General features: G+C 40.8%; 1 protein-coding gene across 1 annotated transcript in view; it reads left to right on the forward strand.

Annotated features, from left to right (window-relative positions):
• Positions 1-9,964, forward strand: part of FDX1 (ferredoxin 1) — a 37,093-nt gene extending 27,129 nt beyond the window's left edge. The window contains exons 3-4 of the mRNA XM_061144414.1: positions 3,051-3,180; positions 9,375-9,964. Coding sequence (XP_061000397.1) covers positions 3,051-3,180; positions 9,375-9,501 — 257 coding nt within the window. The 3' untranslated portion in view covers positions 9,502-9,964. The remainder of the gene's footprint in view (positions 1-3,050; positions 3,181-9,374) is intronic.
• The last annotated feature ends 16,568 nt before the right edge of the window (positions 9,965-26,532 follow it).

Here is a 26,532-nt window from a genome sequence, read left to right on the forward strand (position 1 = left end):
TACCACAGCTTTCTTATTCATTCGTCTGCTAATGGGCATCTAGGTTGCTTCCATGTCCTGGCTATTATAAACAGTGCTGCGATGAACATTGGAGTACACGTGTCTCTTTCAGATCTGGTTTCCTCGGTGTGTATGCCCAGGAATGGGATTGCTGGGTCATATGGCAGTTCTCTTTCCAGGTTTTTAAGGCATCTCCACACTGTTCTCCATAGTGGCTGTACTAATTTGCATTCCCACCAACAATGTAAGAGGGTTCCCTTTTCTCCACACCCTCTCCAGCATTTATTGCTTGTAGCCTTTTGGATAGCAGCCATTCTGACTGGTACCCAACTGGTGTAGTGGTACCTCGTTGTGGTTTTGATTTGCATTTCTCTGATAATGAGTGATGCTGAGCATCTTTTCATGTGTTTGTTAGCCATCTGTATTTCTTCTTTGGAGAAATGTCTGTTTAGTTCTTTGGCCCATTTTTTGATTGGGTCATTTATTTTTCTGGAATTGAGCTGCAGGAGTTGCTTGTATATTTTTGAGAGTAATCCTTTGTCTGTTGCTTCATTTGCTATTATTCTCTCCCATTCTGAAGGCTGTGTTTTCACTTTGCTTATAGTTTCCTTTGTTGTGCAAAAGCTTTTAAGTTTCATTAGGTCCCATTTGTTTATTTTTGCTTTTATTTCCAATATTCTGGGAGGTGGGTCATAGAGGATCTTGCTGTAGTTTATGTCAGAGAGTGTTTTGCCTATGTTCTCCTCTAGGAGTTTTATAGTTTCTGGTCTTACATTTAGGTCTTTAATCCATTTTGAGTTTATTTTTGTGTATGGTGTTAGAATGTGTTCTAGTTTCATTCTTTTACAAGCAATCAGAGCAGAAAAAGAAATAAAAGGAATACAGAGAGGAAAAGAAGAAGTAAAACTCTCAGTTTGCAGATGACATGGTCCTCTACATAGAAAACCCTAAAAACTCTACCAGAAAATTACTAAAGCTAATCAATGAATATAGTAAAGTTGCAGGATATAAAATTAACACACAGAAATCCCTTGCATTCCTATACACTAACAATGAGAAAACAAAAAGAGAAATTAAGCAAACAATACTATTCACCATTGCAACAAAAAGAATAAAATACTTAGGAGTATATCTACCTAAAGAAACAAAAGACCTATATACAGAAAACTATAAAACACTGATGAAAGAAATCAAAGATGACACAAATAATGGAGAAATATACCATGTTCATGGATTGGAAGAATCATTATTGTAAAAATGAGTATACTACCCAAAGCAATCTATAGATTCAATGCAGTCTCTATCAAGCTACCAACAGTATTTTTCACAGAACTAGAACAAATAATTTCACAATTTGTATGGAAATGCGAAAAACCTCGAATAGCCAAAGCAATCTTGAGAAAGAAGAATGGAACTGGAGGAATCAATCTGCCTGACTTCAGGCTCTACTACAGAGCCACAGTCATCAAGACAGAATGGTACTGGCACAAAGACAGAAATATAGATCAATGGAACAGAATAGAAAGCCCAGAGGTAAATGCACGTACCTATGAACACCTTATCTTCAACAAAGGAGGCAAGAATATACAATAGAAAGAAGACAACCTCTTTAACAAGTGGTGCTGGGAAAACTGGTCAACCACTTGTAAAAGAATGAAACTAGGTAGAATCTAATGAGAACATGATTATGGATGATTCTGTTTTATTGAGTCATCTTTTGGATGCTATATTTTAAGGAAAACCCAACCAGACTGAGAGAAAGGATTTAGAACTATGTTACTATGTAAGAAAAATCTGAAGGACTTGGGTATGCTCAGTCTGGAGAAGAAAGAACATTTTTAAATATATGAAAAGCTGTTGTTTAGAAGGATTCACTAAATAAGCTCATAGACACAGAGTAGAAAAGTGGTTGCCAGGGACTTGGCAGAGATCACAGAAATAGGTTACTAGGTAAAAGGTTTACCTCTAATATTAAGGACTGAGGATCAAATGTAAATCATGGTGGCTATAACTCTGTTGCTGAGAGAGTAGACCTTACATGTTCTCATGGAAAATAAATAAATAGACATATATAGGCTTACAGGTGTATTAACTGGAGTCCTGAGAGGAGTCCTTTCACAGTATATTCATATATCAAATCATTATGATGTGTGCTTTCAGTATCTTAGAATTTTGTTAATTTTACCTCAGTAGACCCAGAAAGAAAAAAGGATTCGACTCCATGGGGTAGAGTTGGAGCAGTAGGTGGAAAGTTACAGAGTGACAGACTTTAGCACAGAAGTAGCCAAATGTGAAATCGGCCGGCTTTACCAGGAGGATTTCTTTGTCAGAAATTTTCGAGCAGGAGCTGGGTAAACTCTGGGAAAACGGTGTTGGAAAGCATATTCAGTCATAGTTTGGTTGGACTAGAAGACTTTTCAGTTCCCTTTTTATAGTGCCTGGCGTATAATAGGCACTCAATAAATAACTGTCAAATTAATGACTTTTAAAAACATGGAGCAGGATAAATATTCTCTTTATTTTTAACCAATGTGACTCTTAAAGTGACTTATTTGATTCTGTCTTGATTATAAAGAAAGACTGAGAGGGAAGAATATTTAACTTTATTGAGATGTCAGTTTGATTACTTTCTGATCCCTGTTACATACCACGAAAGCTCCTATAAATTGTGTTGAGTTCTTCAGGAAAAGGTAAGTAACTTCCACAGCTGTATGTAAATTATTAACTATATAAATTTAAAAGGCATATACTTTTGTATCTATGCATGTCTCATTAACTTGTAAACTCTTTCATATTAGGATTTGAATTTTTGAGTCTCCCTCACAGCATCTAACCCATAACCTCTTAAAAGTAATATTTGAAAGTGATTTCCAACTCTTTGTGTGTTGGGTATGGGAAGTTGTCCCTAATTCTCATTATTATTCAGAAATAAAGTCCTACCATTGATGTGTGCTAATGCTGATTTTTAAATTTAGAAATTACTTAATTCCAGTCAATTTTGAATCTTGTTGAATGTAGAGAGGCGTGTTCAATGTTTGTTGCTTTTGTAGGTGCATGTGAGGGAACCTTGGCTTGTTCTACTTGTCACCTCATCTTTGAACAGCACATATTTGAGAAATTGGAAGCAATCACTGATGAGGAGAATGACATGCTTGATCTGGCATATGGACTAACAGATAGGTAAGATTTTCAGACCATTGCTGTTGTAAGAATCATCTGGGAGGGTAAAAGTTTTATTTGTTCATGTCTGTCTCTAACCAGAGACATGTAATCTGCATGTGTGTAATAGTGTTCTCCCAGTGTAGACAGACAAGTTGCAAACTTTGAATATCAAATATGTGACATTTCTCCATGTATTCTACAGTTTAACCCTTAAGAAACTTTCCTTTTAACAAAAGTAAAAAAAAAAGTTAATTGAAAGTATTAGAAGATAAATTCTGGATCCTAATAAATCTTCTTTCATCTATTTTTATTCAAGGAATTAATATTTGTCACAATTTAATGAGTTGGGATGAAATGTAATGCTTTTTTTATGGTATTCTTGAAGGACAGATTTGATAATTGAAAGAAATTATAATGAAAAGTTTTACTTGAGAGAATACAGTTTTTAGAAACAATATATAATAGTTTTGTTAAAATGAATAGTTCTAATTGTACATTGAAGAAGCTCAGATCTTATTCTTGTTATTAATAGAATTATTCTTAAAAGTGGTAAGATTTATAGTAGTAAGTGATATCAAGTGATACCACTTTTTTTTTTTTAATTATCTAGTCTTTTGGTTTGAGATAGGGAAGATACGGAGTTAATTTAATGTTTCAAAGGGCAAGATAATCAGAGTTTACTTCAGGTTGGCTTTGACTTTTAACTTGTTTGGTGGCCCTAATGAAAAAGGGTTTAAAATAATAAAAAAGAGTAATAATAAGCTTTATTTCATGTGTATTATGTAACCACCATTTTGTTAGACCCTTGATGTAAACTGTAATCCTCACAGAAGTTGTTAGTTCATTGGCATTTTTTGTGGCTGCTGCCTCCCAGTCTCCCCTCACATCTTCAGGTGCTACATTCTCTGTCAACACCTCCTTTTCTGTTCTAAAGGATAACACACAGAACACACTCAGTGGTTGTGTTGATTTGGTTCTGAAAATTGTTTCTCTCAATGTGAGGGCTAAACTGTAGCTAACTGCTTGCTGTTTTATTCAGATAAAATTTATAGGTGCATGTAACATAATAGTATGAACGAAAAGAAAAATGGGAGGAAAGGGAGAGCTACATTTAGGAGAGATACATGACTATGAGAAGATGCAAGACCTATTGCAAATGTAAGCTAGCCAAGAATTTTGATAGTAAAATTCAGAAGTTTTAGAACAAATAATGGAAAGCAAGAAATAGCTTTTATGACATTTTATAGCTGGTATTTTTAAGTGCACAGAATTTTAGTAGAAATGCTCTGTGGGGAAAGAGTATAATGCTTTTAACAGGTAGGATTTAGAAAGCACTGATAAAATGGAATGAAAATAATTTTGTTCAAAAATGGTAGCTGCATGTAAACTTCTATTTCTAGGGTACTATATACTTCCAAAGATACAAGGAAACTCAGTCTTTAAATCTAGGTTTATTTTAAAATTAAGTTTGATGTAAGTGTCCTTAATTTTTGATTGAAGAGCATTTTAATGTTATTATAGAGTGTACTTAGCCTTGATTAATAATGGACTGATGATCCATTAATAGCAAGAGTAAGTTCTGATTAATTTTTTTAATGTACAATTAAAACTCTTCATTTTAACATTATTATTATACATTTTTTCTAAAAACTATTCTCTCAAGTAGGCAAAACTTTTCACTGTAATTTCTTTCAATTATCATATCTGTCCTTCAAGAATACCATAAAAAGCATCAAATTTCATCTCAACTCATTAAATTGTGGCAAATATTAATTCCTTGGACAAAAACAGATGAAAGAAGATTTATTAGGATCTAGAACTTATCTTCTAATACTTCCAGTTAATTTTTTTTGCTTTCGTTGAAACTGATGATCCAGTATTTCATCATTGTATCTCTAGTGCCTAACTCACAGAGGGCATCATCACCAGCTATTTTTGGAATTAATGGTTAATAGATTCAGGAATTATTTGTGAATCTATTTTTGATAGTTGTCATTGCTCCCTGCTACGAGTTTCTGTGGATAACCTACACAGAGGCCTCATTTTCATATTTGTAAAACGGGGATAGTAAAATAGTACCTACCTCATAGGATTGTTGTGTCATGTCAACTAATACATGCACGTGCAGCTCCTTAAATAGTGTCTGGTGGAAAAAGCATTCACTCAATGGTGGTTGTTGGCATTTTAACTATAATAATTTTAATTCAAATGCCAGACATTTACTATAATGCCTACAGTCTTAACAAAGATTGTTTCTAACCTTCAGAGTTTGCAGTATTATCACCACTTTATAGAACAGGGCTTAGTTTTCAGAGATTTGCTCAAGGCCACATAGCTGGAAATTGACAGAGCCCTGGTTTGAATCAGTTACATTGGACCCCACAGCCCTTGGTTTCTTACAGTTTGAAGCTGCTTCTTTGCTGTGAAAACCAAACTTTAGAAGTCAAGTTAACACACCTAGTATATTTCCTCTGTCAGGTGTATATGGCAAAGTGGCTGTAGAAAATGTCTTCAAGGTTTGCACAAGTGGGAAATTTTGTGGAGTTAATAATGAAATCAAGGAAGACTTGCTGTCTGGCTTTTCCTCTAGCGGTTCTACACTGGTCCACCTTAGAGCCAGGACCTTCCAGGAAGAAGCAGGGGAGTGAGAGTGGTCCCAGCACCACTGCCATATCCTCTCGGGTTACAGAACCAGGAGGGGTTCCCTGTGTTCTCCTACACACTTCTGGTTCTTCTGTTACTGTGCTTACTTGATTCTGCCCAATATCACTGATTGCTTTTTCCATCCTCTTTCCCAAGCTCCTTGAAGACTAGCATTACTCTACTTAATTTTATATGAACACCAAGAGTATAACCAACAGTCTTTCTCAGGTCACCAGTCTTTGTCTTGTCTCGTTTTCGCTTGGCTTGGCGTGGCTTGAAATTGGCTTGCCTCATTTTCTCTCTTGTTGAGAGAGCTTAATGCATAATTGAAGATTGTCAGTTCAGTTCAGTCGCTCAGTCGTGTCTGACTCTGCAAGCCCATGGGCTGCAGCACGCCAGGCCTCTCTGTCCATCACCAACTCCTGCAGTTTACTCAAACTCATGTCCATTGAGTCAGTGATGCCATCCAACCATCTCATCCCCTGTCGTCCTCTTCTCCTCCTGCCTTCAGTCTTTGCCAGCATCAGGGTCTTTTCTAGTGAGTCAGCTCTTCGCATCAAGTGGCCAAAGTGTTGGAGTTTCAGCTTCAGCATCAGTCTTTCCAATGAATATTCAGGACTGCTCTCCTTTAGGATGGACTGGTTGGATCGCCTTGCAGTCCAAGGGACTCTCAAGAGTCTTCTCCAACACCACAGTTCAAAAGCATTAATTTTCCAGTGCTCAGCTTTCTTCACAGTCCAACTCTTACATCCATACATGACTACTGGAAAAACCATAGCTTTGATTAGATGGACCTTTGTTGGCAAAGTAATGTCTCTGCTTTTTAATATGCTGTCTAGGCTGGTCATAACTTTTCTTCCAAAGGGCAAGCGTCTTAATTTCGTGGCTGCAGTCACGACGTGCAGTGATTTTGGAGCCCAAGAAAATAAAGTCTATCATTGTTTCCACTGTTTCCCCATCTATTTGCCATGAAGTGATGGGACCAGATGCCATGATCTTAGTTTTCTGAATGTTGAGTTTATGCCAACTTTTTCACCCTCCTCTTTCACTTTCATCAAGAGGCTCTTTAGTTCTTCTTCACTTTCTGCCATAAGGGTAGTGTCATCTGCTTATCTGATGTTATTGATATTTCTCCCAGCAATCTTGATTCCAGCTTGTGCTTCATCCAGCCCAGTGTTTCTCATGACGTACTCTGCATATAAGTTAAATAAGCAGGGTGATAATATACAGCCTTGATGTACTCCTTTCCCAATTTGGAACCAGTCTGTTGTTCCATGTCCAGTTCTAACTGTTGCTTCCTGACCTGCATACAGATTTCTCAAGAGGCAGGTAAGGTGGTCTGGTATTCCCATCTTTAATAATTTTCCAGAGTTTGTTGTGGTCCACACAATCAAAGACTTTGGCATAGTCAGTAAAGGAGAAGTAGATATTTTTCTGGAACTCTCTTGCTTTTTCGATGATCCAGTGAATGTTGGCAGTTTGATCTCTGGTTCCTCTGCTTTTTCTAAATCCAGCTTGTACATCTGGAAGTTAACGGTTCACGTACTGTTGAAGCCTGGCTTAGAGAATTTTGAGCATTACTTTACTAGCATGTGAAATGAGTGCAGTTGTGTGGTAGTTTGAGCATTCTTTGCTCAAGATTGTCAGGGCTGTTTCTAATTCAACAAATAGGAACTACTGGCAGAAAGGGATTTTTTTCTATCAGCAGTCAATATTTTCCATGACTGTAGTTTTTCGTTGTTGTTGAGTCACTATGTTGTGTCTGACTCTTTTTTGACCCCATGAACTGGAGCCAGTTTCCTTCTCCCGGAGATCTTTCCAATCGAGGGATCAAACCTGTCTCCTCCTTTGGCAGGTGGGTTCTTTACTACTGGGCCAGCAGGGAAGCCCTTGACTGTAGTACTTACTCCCTTTCCGAAACCTCCCAGGGTCCCTCATTGCTCACTAGTGAAAACATGAACCACCCCTTCCTTGGTGTTCAGAGCTGTCCGTGGCCTGACTACCTTTCCAGCCCATCACTCGTCCTGCCCTTGTTTGGCCTGTACAGCAGCCAAGTCAGAGGCCATATTAACTCAATCGTGCCTTGAACCCCTGTTACCTTTGCCTCAAGTGCCTTTCTCCTTTATCTTTTATTAAATATTAAATCCTACCCAGTCTTCAGAACTCATTAGAAACACCATCTCCCCAGCCAGAAGTCAGTGCTTTCTCCTCAGACCTTTCAGCTTTCTCTCTCATGGCATTTGTCACAGTCTCACATGTTAATTACCTGCAAGTGTGTCTCAGCTCTTCTATTTGATTTAAAGTTCACGCCTTAATACTGATATTAGCAACCAATCCTTACAGCAGTCCTGTGAGGAACCCACTTACTATTAGGATGACATTAGGAAACTAATATTTCTCAGGATTAAGAAAGTTGCCTGTGAACGCGTCATATTCAGTGCTGGATTTGGACCACTGGTCTGTTTGGTTCTAACCCCCATGCTGCCTCCTCATGGCGTCCCTGGTGCCTGGCCTGTAAAAGGTGTTCAGTAAGGATCGAGGTGAATTGCTCTTCTTTGCAAACCCACTGACATGTAGTTCTGTCCCTTTAGGTGCTCAACAGGTGCTTGATGAGTATGGTGATGAAACCAAGACCTGCATATCACATTCCATCAAATTTTTTGAAGGCAGTTGGAGTATGAGACAAATATAGTATTTATTTTTATGTGCCATTAAGAAAGAAAAAGCTTTGCTAATTAAAATATGGTGTAAAATGATCTTATAACTTAACATTTTATACTTATTGAAAGATCTGTTTATACTTATATTTAGAGCTACATAGACGTAGATTTGTACATCACTGTTTAAGATTCCTTTTTAAACATAAAGAGAATTGATCATAATTCTGTGAAAAAAATGGAATTAAAGTTATTCTTCCAGTGATAAATATTTACTTTCCTTTTATCAATTTACACTATTTCTATATTTTTAATTTTTTTGTAGTCTTTTTTTCTATAAATTATTTTTATTTGAAGGATAATTGCTTTACAGTATTGTTACTGGTTTCTGGCAAACATCAACATGAATCAGCCGTAGTGTAATCTTTTTGGGCTGGGATTATTTTGAATGGTAATAAAATTCATACATAGTATTAATATATTTCCCATAACTCAGTTGAAGGGATGGCTACCTCTGATGTGCCTATCACCTCCCAGTGTAGTTGTGACTGTGAGGTAATTATTATCTTGGCATTGCTAAAACCTCAGTTCTCTTCTCCACTGTTGTGTCTTCTCATCGTTTCATTGCTTGTCATTCCTGTCACCAAAAAGTAGTAGTTCTGATGAAACAATTAGTAAAATATAGAAGCTAGAGATTAAAATAAAACTTTGACATATCACACTTTTTGTTTTCATGTTTACATTCTGTTATCCTCTAGTTGAAAGGGTTGGGTGTATCTTTTTTGACTTAATGAAAACTTAAAAGGTAGATAAGTCCCAATGTTCTGGGTAAGAAAAGATCTTATTAACTGCATTGCCTTGTGAATAAGATAAACTTAATACTAAACCGCACCTTCCCCCTTATTTATACAGATCGCGGCTGGGCTGTCAGATCTGCTTGACAAAGGCTATGGACAATATGACCGTTCGAGTACCCGATGCCGTGTCTGATGCCAGAGAGTCCATTGATGTGGGCATGAACTCCTCAAAGATAGAATAAATAGGAATATTTTCACAACATTTTACCTATTTTTATAATTATTATTTCTTAATGTAATTAAATGAGGACATGGATGAATGGATTTATTATTATGACTAGATTTACTACTTAATTCATCTAACTGCTGAATTTTGTAGTTCTGAAAGTATGCCATCTTTATTTTGATTAAATTATAAAAACAAATATTAGAAAGTAGTTAATATGATAAAACCTTATATATTTTACCTGTGTTTGATCAGCAACATAAATCTTATGCCTGCTTACCTATAGGTAAGTAGGTTAAAAAAAAGAGTGTCATTATCTCTCTTGGACATGGGTGGAGGCAGAGATGTAAGATGGCTTGTCTAGGGTCATACTGCAAATTAGAAGGTCAGTACTAGAACTGTACGTGTTTAGGTTGAAACTGGGGAAATTAGGGATATCTTATTTAAAGTCTGAGCACAGATAATAAAGCACTGTCAAAGATGTTTGGTCTCAATTCTGACTGAGCTGGAGGAGTAAACTAAAAATTAGATGTGTGTGTTGTTGTTGTTGCTTTTAATCCTGATCAGAATGGTCTGTCTTTGTAATCTTTAAAAAGTAATGCTGATTTATAAATCTCTCCCTGTGACAGAATGGATATCTTATGGGTTAGGTTTTCTCTGTCCTAAGGAGGGAATGAGTGGGCTACCATCCCCTCGGCCAGGACAGAGCCGTGTGGTATGCAGCGAGCATGCAGGCAGGGTCCTGGGGGTGGGGGGCTTGAGCCCCTCAGATCACCATCCATGCAGGGCAGACATTTGTATTTTATCTTTACTGTGAATAAACTGATAAATGATAATAAAGGGGTATGAAGTATGCTCTTGCAAGTATAATGAAATAGTAACTAGTTTGGACTAAAGGGGAAGGGCAGAAAAAAATTAGTGCAAAGTGAATTGTAAAGTTGAGTTAGCTTCAAGTACATCTGTGCACTTTGAGCATTAGAAGCCAGGTGCTAGAATCATCTGAAGGCTTATGATTTCCTCATGTGACTGGCAAGTTGATGCTGGTGTCTGCTGGGGATCTAGCTGTGGCCATTGACCGAACATGTATGTACAGTCCCTTCGTGTGAGCTGGGTGTCCTTACAACGGGGTAGGTGGTTTCTGAGAGCCAGTGCCTTAAGAGGGCATGTAAGCATTGCTAGGCAGAAGCTGAAAGTCATGGAGTATTGCTTTTGCTTGTTTGTTTCATTAGAAGTGAGACACCAAGTCTGACCCATCATTTGCGTTGTTGGTTGTCAGAGAATTTGCAGACAACATTTTTAAGTCATCACAGTAACATTACTTTCAGATTAATTTACTAGTACTTCATTGCCTGTGAAGATTAACCTTTTAATTAACGGTGTTCTAAACTTTTTAAGAGGGACTAGGTTTTACTCTTGGGTTGTGTTTCAAAAGATTCTTATGTCTCCTTTATTATGATGGTGCATTTGTTTTATTCTGACTCCTCACAGTTTTCTTCTGAATGGCTTAAATCCAGGAGAAGAAAGATAGGCTTCCTTGCAAAGCTGGGTAATTTTTAGTTTACATTTCTCTGTCACTTTGCCATCAAGAAATGCATCTTCCTTTGGCACAGTACTCTGTATAATTGTTGGTTACGTGCTAATACTTAATGTTGTATTTGGTCTTCACAGATAAAACCATCCTGTAATTATGGAAGTAATTCAGAACTGCTGAATTTGTTTTTTTTAAGTGAACAATTCTAAGAATTTCCAAAACCTTTTGCTTAAGTTTCACTGTGAAAAATACTGTCAAATTTTTGTCTTAAAGGACAACTTTCCTCCTTTTTAAATAACTACTTAAGTATCACACGGTGATCCATGTGGTTTTTGTGGTCACTAAGCAATAGAAGAGTTACATTTCACTTGGAAAAATGTTTTCTGAGGTTAATTTAGATTCAGTATATATTTTCCCATTTTTTTCTTTTTCTTCCTTTTTACAGCTCTTGTAATTGCTTTTCCTTTAAGCTACTTGAAATTTTGTGGTAAACCACATTTTGGGATCAGAATTTCTTTGATGACTTTCTTATTTGTAGGATAATATCACTATAAATAAAAAAACCAAAATAATTGTATGCGTATTCCTAAAAACAGCCCTTGACAATTTATTCTAAGTGTAAACCATTCATAGATATTCAGAAATTACATATACACTTTGTTTCTTGTTGGAACAGTTTTGAAGAACAGAAGCATGATCTTTGTGCAGCAGCAGCAGGCTTCCTTTAACATGTCAGCATGTCACATGACATCAGGTTATTCTTACCAGGTTTTCTTCTGTTTCAAAAGTTGCTAGAAGCTGAAAAATTAGACAGCCAGCTGGCAGGAGGAAGACATGATCACCAGCAGACAGAAATAAATGTGGCTGTAACAACAGAAACAGGAAGTTAAAAGATAATTTAAATCTACCCGCAGCAACTTGAGAAGTTGATGGGAAAGGTCTTTACAGTGAGAGGTGTTACTTCTGCAGAAACTGTTTAGTAATAAATCACCTAATCAATGCCCTATTCCTCTTCCCCTTTGAATCCCATTTGCTTATCTTATTATCTGGATGTATTTGGTCATTTAATTTTTAGACTTGATTAGATAATAGCGTTATAAAACTAAAGCCATTGTGACTTTCTGGCTCCCCTGTCCGTTTGTCTGCTGGTCGCTTCTGGAGTAAGGACTCCGTTGTGCTCAACTTGGCTGGTTCTGATGGTTTAGCACACAGTAGGTACACAGTGGGCCGCCCTGGTGGCTCAGGGGTAAAGAATCCGCCTGCAGTGCAGAAGCTGCAGATTTGGTCCCCGGGTTGGGAAGATCCCCTGGAGAAGGAAATGGCAACCCTCTCTAGTATTTTTCTGTGGGAATTCCCATGCACAGAGGAGCCTGGCAGGCAACAGTCCATTGGGGTTGCAAAAAAGTTAGATGTGACTCAGCGACTAAACAACAAGGTATACAATACATAGGTGAATTGATCAAAACCTGGTCTTACAAGGAATGTGCTTCTGACACTTTGCTCTTCAGCAGTCACCTGTTAGTGGTGGGATTACATGAGCCCAGTATAGTCCTTATATTGTGCCTGCATCCTAACTCCAACTTAACAGGAGTCAGATACATAGGAGTATTTTCTTGAGAGGTCAGATAATCTCCATTATATTTAAAAGGATGGTATTCCACTTGTGATCTTTTTTTTTAACTGAAGTGTAGTTCATGTACCATATTATGTAAGTTACAGGTGTACACTGTAGTGATTCACAGTTTTTAAAGCTTATGGTCATTTATAATTAAAATACTGGCTATATTCCCTGTGTTGTACAGTGTATCCTTGTAGCTTATATGTAACAGTTTTGTACTGTTTGACCCCCTAGCCTTATATTGTCCCCCTCCTTCCCTCCACTGGTAAGCACTAGTTTGTTTTTTTATATCTGTGAATGTTTCTTTTTTGTTATGTTCACTAGTTTGTTTTGTTTTTTAGGTTCCACATATAAATAATATCATTCAGTGTTTAACTTATTTCACTTAGCATAATGCTCTCCAAGTCCATCCATGTTGTTGTAAATGGCAAAATTTGACTTAAATCATTACAGTATTTTTTGGATCTGTCTGCTAAAGCAAAGGAAACAGAGGCAAAAAATAAACTTATGGGACCTAATTAAACTTAAAAGCTTTTGCACAGCAGAGGAAAACATTGGCAAAATGAAAACACAACCTACTGAAAGAAAATATTTGTAAATGATATGACTGATAAGGGGTTAATATCCAAAACACATAAACATTCTCTACACATCACATCAAAAAAACAACCCAGTTAAAAATGAGTGGAAAACATGGGTAGACATTTTTCCAAGGAGGACATGCAGATGGCCAACTGACACATGAAAAGGTGCTCAACATTGTTAATTATCAGGGAGATGCAAATCAAAATCGCAATGAGATATTACTTCACACCTGTCAGAATGTTGATGATCAAGAACACAACAAATATTTTCAAGGATGTGGAGAAAAGGGTACCCTTGTACATTGTTGGTGGGAATGTAAATTGATGCAGTCATTGGAAAACAGTATGGAGCTTTCTCAGAAAAGTAAAAGCAAAACTATCTTGTATTCCAGCAGCCCCACTCCTGGGCATATACCTGGAAAAGATGAAAACTCTTAATTCAAAGAGATTCATGTACCCCAATGTTCAGAACAGCATTATTTATAATAGCCAAAGTATGGAAGCAACCTAGATGCACATGAACAAATGAATGGATAAGGAAGATTTGTATGTACACAATGGAATGCTACTCAGCCATGAAAAGAATGAAGGTTTTGTTAACATTTTAGCTGAAACAGTTTTGAATCAGGTGAATGCAGATCCCTCTGCTGGTCTTAGATTTCATTGGTTCCTGAAGTCGGAGTGTTGAGGTCCTATAGGTGGTACATGGACTCCATTCCCTTGAATCATGTGACACTTACCACCATGCCTGAAACAGTTTTGAATCAGGTGAATCTGCATTCCCTCTGCTGGTCTTAGATTTCATTGGTTCCTGAAGTCGGAGTGTTGAGGTCCTATAGGTGGTACATGGACTCCATTCCCTTGAATCATGTAACACTTACCACCATGCCTGCAGATCAGTGGCGCTTCATCTTGGAAGTGTCTGACATCCTATAATTTTTTTCACCACACTCCTTCGTGTGCATGACTTCCCCGGCCAGGAACTGAACCTGCACCCCCTGCAGTGGAAGCACAGATTCTTGACCACTGGACCACCAGGAAAGCCCTGGCATCCTGTGTTTATGGCAGCCTTCAGTGACTTATCATCAGCATTGGGTTTTCCATCGGTTCTGATGAGCATTCTTCAGGGATGTGGAAAAGGAATAGGAAATCAGAATCTCCCCAGACCAAGCAAGCAAAGACGTTGAAAAGACCTCAGTGGTTTTGTTTTAATGTTCTTTTTTTGTTGTTTAGTCACTAAGTCATGTCAGACTCTTTTTGTGACCTCATGGACTGTCCATGGGATTTTCCAGGCTAGAATACTGCAGTGGGTTGCCATTTCCTTCCCCAGGGGATCTTCCTGACCGGAGAATTGAAGCACAGCTTGTGCTATGTCTCCTGCATTGCAGGCAAGTTCTTTACTGCTGAGCCACCGGGGAAGCCCCTAAAGTTCTTTAGTGAGAGCCTTATTTTGTTCTGTAACAGAAGTCCAAAGTCTGAATGAGCCTTAGAGAGACAGCGAAGTTAGCTGTCTTACATAGTGCAGGAAAAGCACCACAGAAGTTATTGTTTGAAAGCCTGGGTATTACCGTTTTTAAGAAATTATCTAAATCTTGGAAATAAAGCAGAAAGATTACTGCAGGTCACTTCAGAGTTGTTCTTAGAGGGTTGTCTAACTGGGCCACCCAAGGATCATCTGAAGCTCTAGGGCAAGGGAGCTGGCAAAGTGTCCTGTGGGTCACATCAAGCCCATCCCCTGTTTTATGTAAGTAATATGGCAGCATAGCCACGCTCATTCATTCATTATTCATTACCTGTAGCTGCTTTGATGCCGCAACAACAGTTGAGTAGTTGTGACAGGAGCCAAATGGCCTAGAACACCTGAAGCGTACATATATATTTGCTGTCTGGCCCTGCACAGAGAAAACTTGCTGACTCCTGCTCCAGAGGAGGTAGCTAACTTGGTACTTACTATTGACTAGGGCCCAGTCCCTCTAGAGTTAGATGTGAGATAGTTTAGAGAAGACTGGTAAGTTGCAAAGGATTCGTTTGGTAAAAAAGGTAACTCTTAAGAGTTTTCTTGCCTTGTAAGGCATCTAGTTTTGTATCTGTCTCTGCAGTCTTAAAACAGCATTCTGTTTTCCTTTTGCGCGCACGCACGTGTGTGTTTGTGTATCCGTTTCTCATGCCTTTCTTTGGACCAACCTTGTCATTCTGCTATCTTCTTGCTAATGAGTTAAATCTTTGACATGTGGTCACTATACCTTTGCATGAGAGTTTTTTATAATTTGTAGAAAATTGTACAGTGTCCACTTGAGGCCTGGCTATGCCTCCTCATGAATGCTCCATCTTGAGGTAGTCACTTAACCCTGCGGAATCTCTGGTTACATATCTGTTAAGTAGAGATGATAATACCCATACTTGAACCAAGCTACTTTTTCATCTGTATGGTAGTATCTGCTGGACACAGTTTAGTAATTATTTAAGATGATGCATATAAACATTTTCTGTTAACTGTAAAACACTTTGTTGGTTGCTTCTTGACAAAATCTAACCCTTAGATATTAAAACATGGAATTCCTGTTACATATGAATTGCAAACTGAGACTTGATTCTTTGACTTTTATATTCAGAATGTTATTTTTGAAAAGCAAATGTGCAAAGGGATTAATCTTAAGCCTACTACCTGTCTGATGAATGCACTAAAAATTGCTTTATTATAGTGCTTTGTTATAATATTTTATGTTAGACATATTCCATTGACAACCACATATACTAAATTCTCAAGTAGTAGTTATGAGTTGAAAATTTCTAGGCTATAATAACTACAAAAGGAAGCAAATAAGATAATACAACTGTGTCTGAACTGGAAATAACTGCCTTTTTATTGAAAGAAAAAGCAAGGAGCAACTTTCAATAAAAGTGAAACAAGCGAGGGCCCCATTGCTGAAAAATGAAAGAATAAGTTGTTTACTTTTTAGAGCAATGTCAGTTCTTTCAAACCACACATTTATTCATATACAAAAATATTAATACAAATTGCTATATGGAAACCTGTTTTTTTTTTTTTTAGTGGAAACCTGTTTTGAAAAGAATAGCAGCACTGCTGTGATCAGCTTACTTCCTTCCCACTAAACTGAGATAGACATATGAGTTTTAATTTAGTTTTAAAATCAACTCAAAAAATATTTATACATTTCTTGACACCCCAAATTTTTTAAAGCATGATCATTGCTCATGATAAGGTTAATCATTCAGTCTTTTATTTGTTATGTTCCAAATGCCTTGAGAGGAGTATCTGACATGTAGTAGGTGGTCACTAAATATTGGTTGAATTTATTGAATGAAACTCCTATGAAAAGACCCACTTCCTTTGCCCACCACTGTGCTCTGAAAGGTTTCAGGGGTGAAGTGGGAGGGGCTCGAGAGGAGAAAATCTCAGGTTAGGGGTTTGGATTAAGTAAGTGTGATTATGTTAAACGAGTCCACTAAACTAAAGGAAAGCAAAAAGTTTATATACTATCAACAGCTTTCAGGGTTAAAATCTTGGGGTATAGCTGTTCTCGGGGCTTCCCTGGTGTCTCGGCGGTAAAAAATCTGCCTGCCAATGCAGGAGGTGCAAGAGACTCAGGTTCAATCCCTGGGTCGGGAAGATCCCCTGGAGTGAGGGCATGGCAACCCACTCCAGTATTCTTGCCTGGGGAATCCCAAGGACAGAGGAGCCTGGAGGGCTACAGTCCATGGAGTTGCATAGAGTCAGACACGACTGAGTATATATACACACATAGTGATCACCAGGATGATGAGGAGACAAACTCTCAAGTGTTTTATTACTCTGTATTACTCTTGCCAGACGGTTGAACTCTTCAGAAGGAAAAGATGATTATTTCTTTTAAGGATGCTGCCAGAATTTACAAAGCTGGAATTGTTCCTATACCCAACAGTGGAGTGGACGTACTTTGACCTGGCCCCCAGCTCTATCAGCTTCTAGCATCTGGGATATCCTGCCTGGTGATCACACCTTCAGGAGATGGAGGCTTCTTACTGTAGAGGACAGCGTAGTAAGAAACTGAGCTCCTTGACTTTTTCCTGCCTCTACCAGGGACTAAACTGTTTGTCTAACTGTTGTACCAGCTCTCAGGCTGGTTATGTTTGTGTAGTCATGCATGACAACTCAGTCCAGTATCCTTGCCTGGAGAATCCCATGGGCAGAGTCGTCTGGCGGGCTGCTGTCCCTGGGGTCGCAAAGAGTCAGACGTGGCTGAGTAACTTTCAGTTCACTTCATGTTCAGACTTGGAGCCCTTCCTTCCAAAGCCCCCATGAAACCCCATCCTGGGTGGGTGAGAGCCTCATCTTGATGTGGTTAATGTGCACACCTCAAAACAACCGTCATCAGACTGAGATTTCATGCCGAGCAGCGGGATGACAGAACTTATCACAAGACATTAGATTGCAAAACCACCTGTTGGCACTCACGTGTCCCCATTATTACACAATTTTTTTTTTTATGCCACAAGTCCAGTTTTGTAGGCTGACTGCAGCCTTCCAAACTAAAAGCTGTTCGGAGAGCAAAGGACAAACTGAACAGGAAAGAAAGCCAGCGGTCATCACCTAATGCCAGTGCACAGAAAAGTTTAAAAGTACTTCAAAATGTTTGTAGATACCAAAGAGCAAAACCATCTGGGTGATGGTCTTGCTCTTATTTTCTGTAGGGGTATTAATTCTGCACTGGAAAAAGCTCACCCTGTCCAGGTTAACATACTTGGTACCTAACACCTCATCCCAAACCCCTAAGCATGTAAATTCTAATTAGTAATAAAATTTAGAAGTGCATGGCTACTAATGCTTTTTTTTTTTTTTTTTTTAACATTTGACCATGAGGCTTGAGAAGGAGAGGAAACCCTCCCTGTCCCACTCACACTTTGTGCCAAGATACTAATTCCGTTCTAGTTCCTCTCTGTCCTGCCCCTCTCCACCTAGGTCTTTTTTTTTTTTTTTGGCTTCTAAACAAGAGAAATTTATTTCTCACAATCTGGAGGCTGAAAGTCTGAGATCAAGGTACCAGCATGATCAGGTTCTGGCGAGAGCTCTCTTGAGAGCTGCAGACTCCCAGCTTCTCATCGTGTCCTCACCTAGAGGAGAGCAGAGAGAGAAAGCAAGCTCTCTCTTAACTTTTTTTTTTTTTTTATTAGAGTATAATTGCTTTATAATGCTGTGTTACTTTGCTGGACAGTGAAGTGCATCAGCTCTGTGTGTGTGTATATATCGCCTCCCTCTTGAACCTCCCCCGCCATCCCACCCGCCCGGGTCTCACAGAGCGCCAGGCTGAGCTCCCTGTGCCACGAAGAAGCTTCCCGCTGAATCGTCCACAGCGGTGTGTATGTGTCAGTCCTGCTCTCCCGGGCTTCCCTGGTGGCTCAGCAGTAAAGAATCTGCCTGCAGTGCAAGAGACAGCCTGCAATATAGGAGACACAGGTTCGATCCGGGTCAGGAAGATCCCCTGGAGAAGGAAGTGGCAAGTCACTCCAGTATTCTTGCCTGGGAGATCCCATGGGCAGAGGAGCCTGGCAGACTGCAGTCCATGGAGTCACAAAGAGTCAGACATGACTTGGCGACTAAACCACCTTCACCATCACTTTTCCTAATTCGTCTCACCCTCTCCTTCCTCCACCATGTCCACGTGTCTGTCCTGTACATTTGCGTCTCTATTCCTGCCTGGAAATAGGTCCTTCTGTACCATTTTCCTAGATTCCATACATATGCATTAATATATTTGTTTTTGTCTTCCTGACTTACCACTCTTTAAGATAGATCCTAGGTCCATCATATCACTACAAATGACCTAATTCCGTTCTTTTTGTGGTTGTCTTAATATTATTATTTTAATCAGCTCCGTAAACCCTTCTGATCCATCAGGGTGCTCTGCCTGCCCTGACTGCTACCTGACCCTACCTTGTCTTTTTCTTCCTTTCTGTTAGTGCCCATTGTGTCCTCCTTTACCATGATATCTTCCACATCTAACCCAATAATAGCACCGAGGACTTGGCCAGAGAGTACCCACACAGAGAGTGTGGGTAACACTCATTAGTCTTGAAGGAAATTTTCAATTTGATCACCTGATAAACCTGGATGGAGATGGGCTATGATCTTGACTAAGGTTAAGACATCTAAGAATGTTTAGGGTCCACTGCTGAAGACTCAGAAGGCACCTGTAGGATCCCAGGCAGGGACTGGCATGTGACATCATGCCCCATCCAGGGCGGGGAGGAAGACAGGGCGGTGGTGGCAGCTGCTATTTCACTCCAGCCAGTTGTTGCGACATAGGAAGGCAGACCAGTATTTTCAGATTATTTTCTCCAAAAAAAGCTGGGACCCATATTTTCACATGAAATCTCGTGATTGTGATATTTTTGCATGGATTTTAAGTTGTTTTAGCTTTTGTTTTTAATATTACATAAGATGAGTAAAACAGCATTGAGCAGATAAAGTGGCTGCCACCTTGCAACCTCTGGTCTAGAGAATCCCTGAGAAGTAAGTTGGTTGAGTCATTATTAGGACTTTCATGACACTCAGAAGGCTCTGAAATGTCAACATGGGTCTTTTTCAATGAATCTGATTTTCGAGAAGCCTCAAAGTTGATTCACTTGCTTCTCTGGTTTTTAGGAGGCTCAACAGACGTAGTGAGCCTATAGGTTGACCGTGTACTTTAGTGGATCACCCAGCCTCTCTAGGCATTTTGCCTAATTCTATTAATAAGAAAGCCTCTAGGCCAGGGGTTCCCAACCTCTGGAATCTAATGCCTGATGATCTGCAGTGGAGCTAACATAATAACAATAGAAGCAAAGTATATAATAAATGTAACGCGTTTGAATCATCTGGAAACCATCCCACCCCACCCTCCCATAAAATCTGCTCCTGGTGCCAAAAAGATTGGAGACCACTGCCGGCTACAGCAGCTTCTGAAGGGTCTGTATCTTCTGTTACTATATGAAAAAGGCCAGATGTGTCATCCAAGATCTCCCCAAGTCTTGCTTTCATAGACCTAAGGAACCTTTCACAAGCCTGCATTAAAACTATCCTCCATTTGAATGATCAGTCTGCAAGAAAATGGAATCATTTCACATTCTAAGCGTGAAGTCTGCACCCCTGCATATAGCATGTAAGTGACTCTAAGCCTCATGTCTTAGGTCCTGGTAACGCAAAGCCCTGGTAGTTCCGCAAACATCATAAAGTTTTGTAACTGCATTTAGAATGGTCCCTGGACCACCCTCCTGGCCTTTCTTGGCCTGGGGCTGACTTGATCTCTTCTGGATGTCTCTGGAAGTCATCTCTGAATTCCCGACTGGGGTTAAATCCCCCCTTTCTGGGCCCCCTAGGGGGTACTCTCAGCATTTGCTGAGGGTGGCTGTTGGTGTTTGTCTGCCCTTGACTGAGCCCCATTCTGTGTATCACAATGCCCAGAACGTGGTGCCTGACACACACTTGTCAGTCAGCAGATGCTTGTTCTGAAGTGTTGGAAGGCAGCGAGCGGTGCCTCCATGCGAGGGGGACAAGCCACGTGAACACTAAAACCCCAAAAAACTGTGAAGGCCCAAATCACAAACTCAGCAAGGAGTTATAGTATGAATCCAGAGGCCCTGGTAACACTAGCCCTGGTAACCTGGTCCAGATGAAGGACCGGGGCTCTTTGTCTTGGAGCCCTTTAAGTGTGTTTTAAAGTTACTTATGGTTAAGTTTTCTTCTTGCCTTTTTCATATTTTGGAAGGGCGGGCTGTGTGACTTTGGAAGAGGAAGGAAAGGAGGGAGGAAGGAGGATAATATCCATTTATTCATTTAGCAAATATTTATTGAGCATCTAGTAGATGCTGGGGATTCAGCAAGCACAAAAAGCAAACAAACAAAAATAAACCAAATTCCTGTCCTTACAGCTTAACTTTTCAGGGCCAAGGGAGGTTAGAAAATAAATGAAAATACATAGGATATTTTAGATGGTGGTAAGTGCTTTGGAGAACAAAAAAGCAGAGGAGAGCCACAGCATTGAGAAGAGCATGGGGATGAGGAACTGCATTTTAAGTGAGGCGGTCTCAGGTGGATGCCCCAGGTGCAGCAGGAGCCAGGAGGGTCAGGATGGGGTTAAAAGATCTGTGTAGGGGCATTTCCAGGGGGAGCAGGCCCAGGAGGCTTTATTCCTGTGGGATGGAAGCTGCTGGAAGGTTTTGAGAAAAGCCGTGTGATGCTCTGACTGGTGAGTCCGTGATGTTCTGACTGCCCAGCTTTCTGTGCTAGACATTCACGTAAACTCCCCATTTAATCTCGTAAAGTACCCCACAAGGTACTTTATCATCATTTTGCAAATGAGAGCTTGCATGGCCTTTTCCAAAGCCACACCTACAGTAAGTGGACAGGGTCAGGAAGACTTAACCTCTGTGCAAGCCCTGGCTTCGTCCCCTGTGAGATAGAAATGATACCTATCAACCCTGCAGAGTTGTTGTGAAAATCAAATGCTAGTGTATATCAAAGGCCTAGCAAAGTGCTTGGGGAACACAATGAATGTTCATCTCCTTCTTTGTCCTCAGATGGCACCCACAATTAAGGACAAAGTCAACAGGCTAGATAAAAGGCACTCGCAGAGCCTAGGCACAGCCATGCACTTACTAGATCTTAGTTTCCTTCTTTCTCCTTTTCCCACTCTGTCTCTGGGTTCAGTTTTCTTATCCATGTATAGAGCCTGTTGGACTTCTCCTCTCAGGCAGTTTGCAGTTAGAAAGTTCTCCGTTGGTTCTACGTTGTTTTAGAGGCTTGTTACACCCCTCAGCAGCCAGCTTGTGCACACTGTGGGTACTCCATCCTTCTCAAGGATGATTTGAGAGGTGAGATGATAGGGTGGGCAGGTGATGTCACGTTCAAGTTTCATTGAGTCAGTGGTCTTCCCAGAGGGGCAGGTCTGAGTGCCCCAAGGAAGTTCTTAGATTTTCTGAAAACGAATGCAAAATACAAAATGTCATTGCTTGGAGTGATTCTGCCTCTCATATGTCATCCTTATTACTTTATAATTACCTTCTGACCTTTACTGACTCTGACAGTTGTGAGTCTTTAAAAAAGATTCAGGAATATTACCATTATGCAGTTGCCTAGAAACAGGGCCTAAAATACATCTGGCTTTAATAGAAGAGCTAAAATGAGTTTTCATTTTTTGGCATTGTCTTGCTTTTCTCTCTTTTCTCCTCCCCCCTCCCCCCCCTTTTTTTTTGAATCAACCATGAATTGCAATAAAATTTCTCACTAATCCTTTCTGAACTCTCTGAAGCCAAGATATTTAGCATCGAGAGCATTTTTCCGTCACGGGAAGCTTTAGCAACACTAACTTGGTATTAGGAAATCTAATCCCTAGCCCACTTACGCACAGCATGTATAGGATCTGTATTGTCAAATCACTCACCACTCTCTCTGAGGAAGCTTTTGCCAGCACTCCTTGAGAATGCTAGGAGGAGGAGATATCATTTGTCTCTTCATTAAGGCATGTTCTATTACACTTTGCCAAATGGCTGCAAACCTCATTATCTGACCCATAAAAATTTCTCCTCACTACTCCAACCTTTCTTCCAGGATTCATCCTCTCCATTCTACTCCAATTCAATTGCAGTATTCAGACAGTCTATAGCTAGTGCACTCTGCAAACACAAGATCTCATCACCTGATAAAGAGAAAAGAAAACAACAACAGAGAAAAGAAAACAACAACAGAGAAAAGAAGACACAGACAATATTCTCTTGCTTCTCTGTCTGCTGTTTGATTTCTGCCTGTGGGAATGTACTGGTCTGCAGGGGTGCTGCTGGTGGCAAAGGTCACACCCAGCCCCAGCAGGTCATGAGATCCGGAAGTCGGCACCCCAGGTCATCGGACCAACCCCTGCTTACCCTGCAGACCCTGAGGGAGATTCAAGGGTGTGCACTTCTGCAAAGGGAGGGGTGAGGATGCATCTTGTTATGAGCAGGTCTAGAATTAGCTCCCATTGCCCAACATTGCCTCCAGGCTGTTTCCAAATGTGCTTGGTCATAAGAACCACCGAAGGCTTGCTGAAAGGCCTCGTTCAGAGCCTCGCTGACGACACTGGTATAGCAGGCCTGGTTCAGCCTTTAACAGGCACCTGGGTGGTTCTTATCAGGCATGTTTAGGAAACACAGACCAACAGAGTCGAGTCCAGGCAGGCACCTTAGACCCACTGCCCCGGCTTCCTCTGGCGCTGATTCCGCCGTTGCTTGTGCATCCTTTTGGCTCCAGCCACACCACTGGTGTCAGTGCGGAGACAGGAGGGAGGTGGGCTCGATCCCTGGGTTGGGAATATTCATCTGGAGGAGGGCATGGCCACCCACTCCAGTATTCTTGCCTGGAGAATCCCATGGACAGAGGAGCCTGGGGGGCTCCAGTCCATGAGGTCACAAAGAGCTGGACGTGACTGAGGTGACTCAGCAGTGGCAGTGCGCCACTCACGTGTTCCGCGCTATGGCACGACCCCGCGCCTTTGCTCCTGCTCTGCCCGCTGCCCCGTGCTGCACGCCCCCTTCACCAGGCTCAGCATTAGGACTCCGGGCAGGTATCCCTTGTGCTTCTCGAGTCCCCAGCTCTCACTGGAACAGGAACAGCCCCAGTATTTATTACAGTCAGTGGTTTCTCTGCCGATAACCCACGTCCTACTTTCTTCAGTTCACCTCTGCCTCAGACTTCTTATTTTGAGTGCAAGGGACTTGTCATGTTTTATGGTTCTTGTGTTCTCCATCCCACTCTTACGCTAGAGAGCCAGGCACTAGGCACTTGATAACTCTGTTAACCTCTGTCTGCTGCACTAGACTAGGAGCTCCTGAAGCCGGGCCTTCCCCTCCACCAGGCCAGCACCCTGTTCATGCCAGCCACTTGACTGTGAGTTGAATGAATCATTGAGAAACTTGACTTTATAAGGAGGCATGGGTCCAAGCACAACTCTGGGTGGAGGGGAGATTAAGCGAAAGCAACTTTGAAAGGGAAGAAAGGAGCCAAATAGTGGGAAAGCACAGAAACCTAAAGAAGGGTGGAGGGAAGAGAGACACAGGAGAGTGGCTGAGAGCCCGGCTTTCAGATGCAGTAGGTGTGGTTTAGAGACCTTGCTCCACCAGGTCCAAGATTTATGACCTCAGGCAAGTTACTTAATTTCTCTAAACTTCACATCTTCCTGTGTAAAGTGGAGCTAATAGCTACTTTTTTATTGAGCACTCACTGTATGCTGGGCACTTTGCACCCATTAACTTGTATGACCCTAACAACTATCCTGTAAGAATATAAGCCCCATCTACCCATCACCCAGTTTCAACAAGTGCCAACTCCCAGTGATGACTCTTTCATCTGTAACCTCAAACCCTCCAACCCCACCCTTCATGCCCCTGTCAACTGAAATAAAAATGCACGTTGTGAGAGCTGTGAGTTTTGGGTTTTTTGGAGGTTTACTGAGGGCTAGAGGTGGGGAGACACCTCTCAGAGAGCTCTGAAGAGCTGCTCCAGAGAGGGTGGGGGTGAGGAGGTCAGTAGAGACGTGGTTTTGGAGAAGGGTTACATGTAGCCAAGCATGCATCTTGTTAGAAGGTTACTATCAGTCACAACCAGTTAATGATTTTAGTGCTTTTCTAAGTATGGGGAGATGCAAGAATCTGGGTCCATGAAGTTTTTTCTCCTGAAAATATCTACCTGAAGGCCTGTTCTGTCAGTTTGCCCAGAGTATAGAGGGTCTCGTGGCTGGTGTTTCCCTGAATTCTTTCCAGAGTGTGTTGCAGGTCAGTGAGTGCAGGCCTAATGTCCGGATTTTTACAGAACTGGGTGGCGAGTGACATTCCTTAGTTGACTCTCCTACCCCAACCGTACCCTCTGGTTATTTTCAAGCAGACCCTAGACAGAATGTTGATCTGTTCTATAATGTCTTGATAGCTTTACCACATCTGAAGTTATTCTAGTTATCCTAATCTTAAGTAAACAACCTGGGTTCTGGACCAGAAACAGTTGAACGCCTTTCCTGCTTTTGTTGCCATTCTTGTCTTTCAACTTCTGAACCACCACAGCCCACTCATGAGTGGATTGATATCCATCAGGCTGCAGGCAGCCCTGGAGTTAGAGAAAGAATGAGGTTGAGCACCACTGCTCGCCAAGTGAGAAGGAGCTGGTGGAGAGCGTCATGGAAAAGCATCTCTTTTCCTGGGCTTTGGGTGCATGAGCTCGATAAGGATGGTTGCAATGCCTGGTTCAGACCACAGCCAAGCCAGACTCTCCCTGAATAAACCTGCCTCCAGACCTTAAACTCTGTCCACGTGGCACATTCTCATGATTGCTTAGAAGAAACCAGGGTGCTCATCTGGGGATGGTTCTGGGCCGCTGAGACCTCATTAGAACTGGTCTCCTTTGGGCAACAGCAGTGAGCTTTAGCAGCTGCACGGGCAGACAGCAAAAAGAAAAACCCACTTGGACTAAATTGTCACTTGGACCTGTCACATCAGGCTATCTTTTTGGCTGATCTTTCAAAGTTCTTTGTCCCCACCTCTGAAGGAATTCTAAAATACTTGAGTTCTGTGGTGAGCAGATAACTGTCCTGAGTATTCCTTCTTTTAGACATGGATGTCTCTGCCATTTTGAGACTAATGTGCTGTTTAAAAGTTTCTTTTCTTCTTTTTTTTTCCCCCAGAGCTCACTTTCCTACTTAAGCAATGAGCTCTAAATAGACCGGTTCACCATGGCTACAGAAAAAAACAAACAAAAAAAGCAATCCTTGTAAAAAGGGAAATATGATCAAGTTGCCACTTCATAATTCTCTCTGTAGATTAATACCAGTTCCTCTTGAATGAGACTCTAATCCTGACGGAATCTCCTAAGGTATTCTTTGTGATCAATATAAGGCAAATCAAAGGTAAGCTTGGAGCCAGCGAGAGAGCTTTATTTATTTACCATTTATTTTTGGAAGTGATGCCAATATTCCTGTAACACTCTAACTTCTGAGGCAGACAGCATTATGTAACCATGCATCGATAAAAACCACCCCCGTCCTGCTGAGGGAGGGCTTCTCCTTCCTCCTAATAATGAGCTGGAGGTTGTTAGAGGTGAAGAGGCAGGCTGCCTTCTTTCTGTTGCAGGAAAGTTTTGATGTCAGCCCTTGGCACGAACAGGAAGCTGGTCGGTCCTGGGAAGGAAAGCCTGATCTGGGCTCTGCCTCAGGGATGGCAGAGGTTTCTACATCTCCATGCCTGCCGTTCAGAGCACAGTAAGCAGTAGGCGATGTCCTCATTTAGAGGTTACGGAAATTCCTGTTTCAAGACCCACTG

This window comes from Dama dama, chromosome 1 (genome assembly GCF_033118175.1).
Source record: "Dama dama isolate Ldn47 chromosome 1, ASM3311817v1, whole genome shotgun sequence".
NCBI lineage: Eukaryota > Metazoa > Chordata > Mammalia > Artiodactyla > Cervidae > Dama > Dama dama.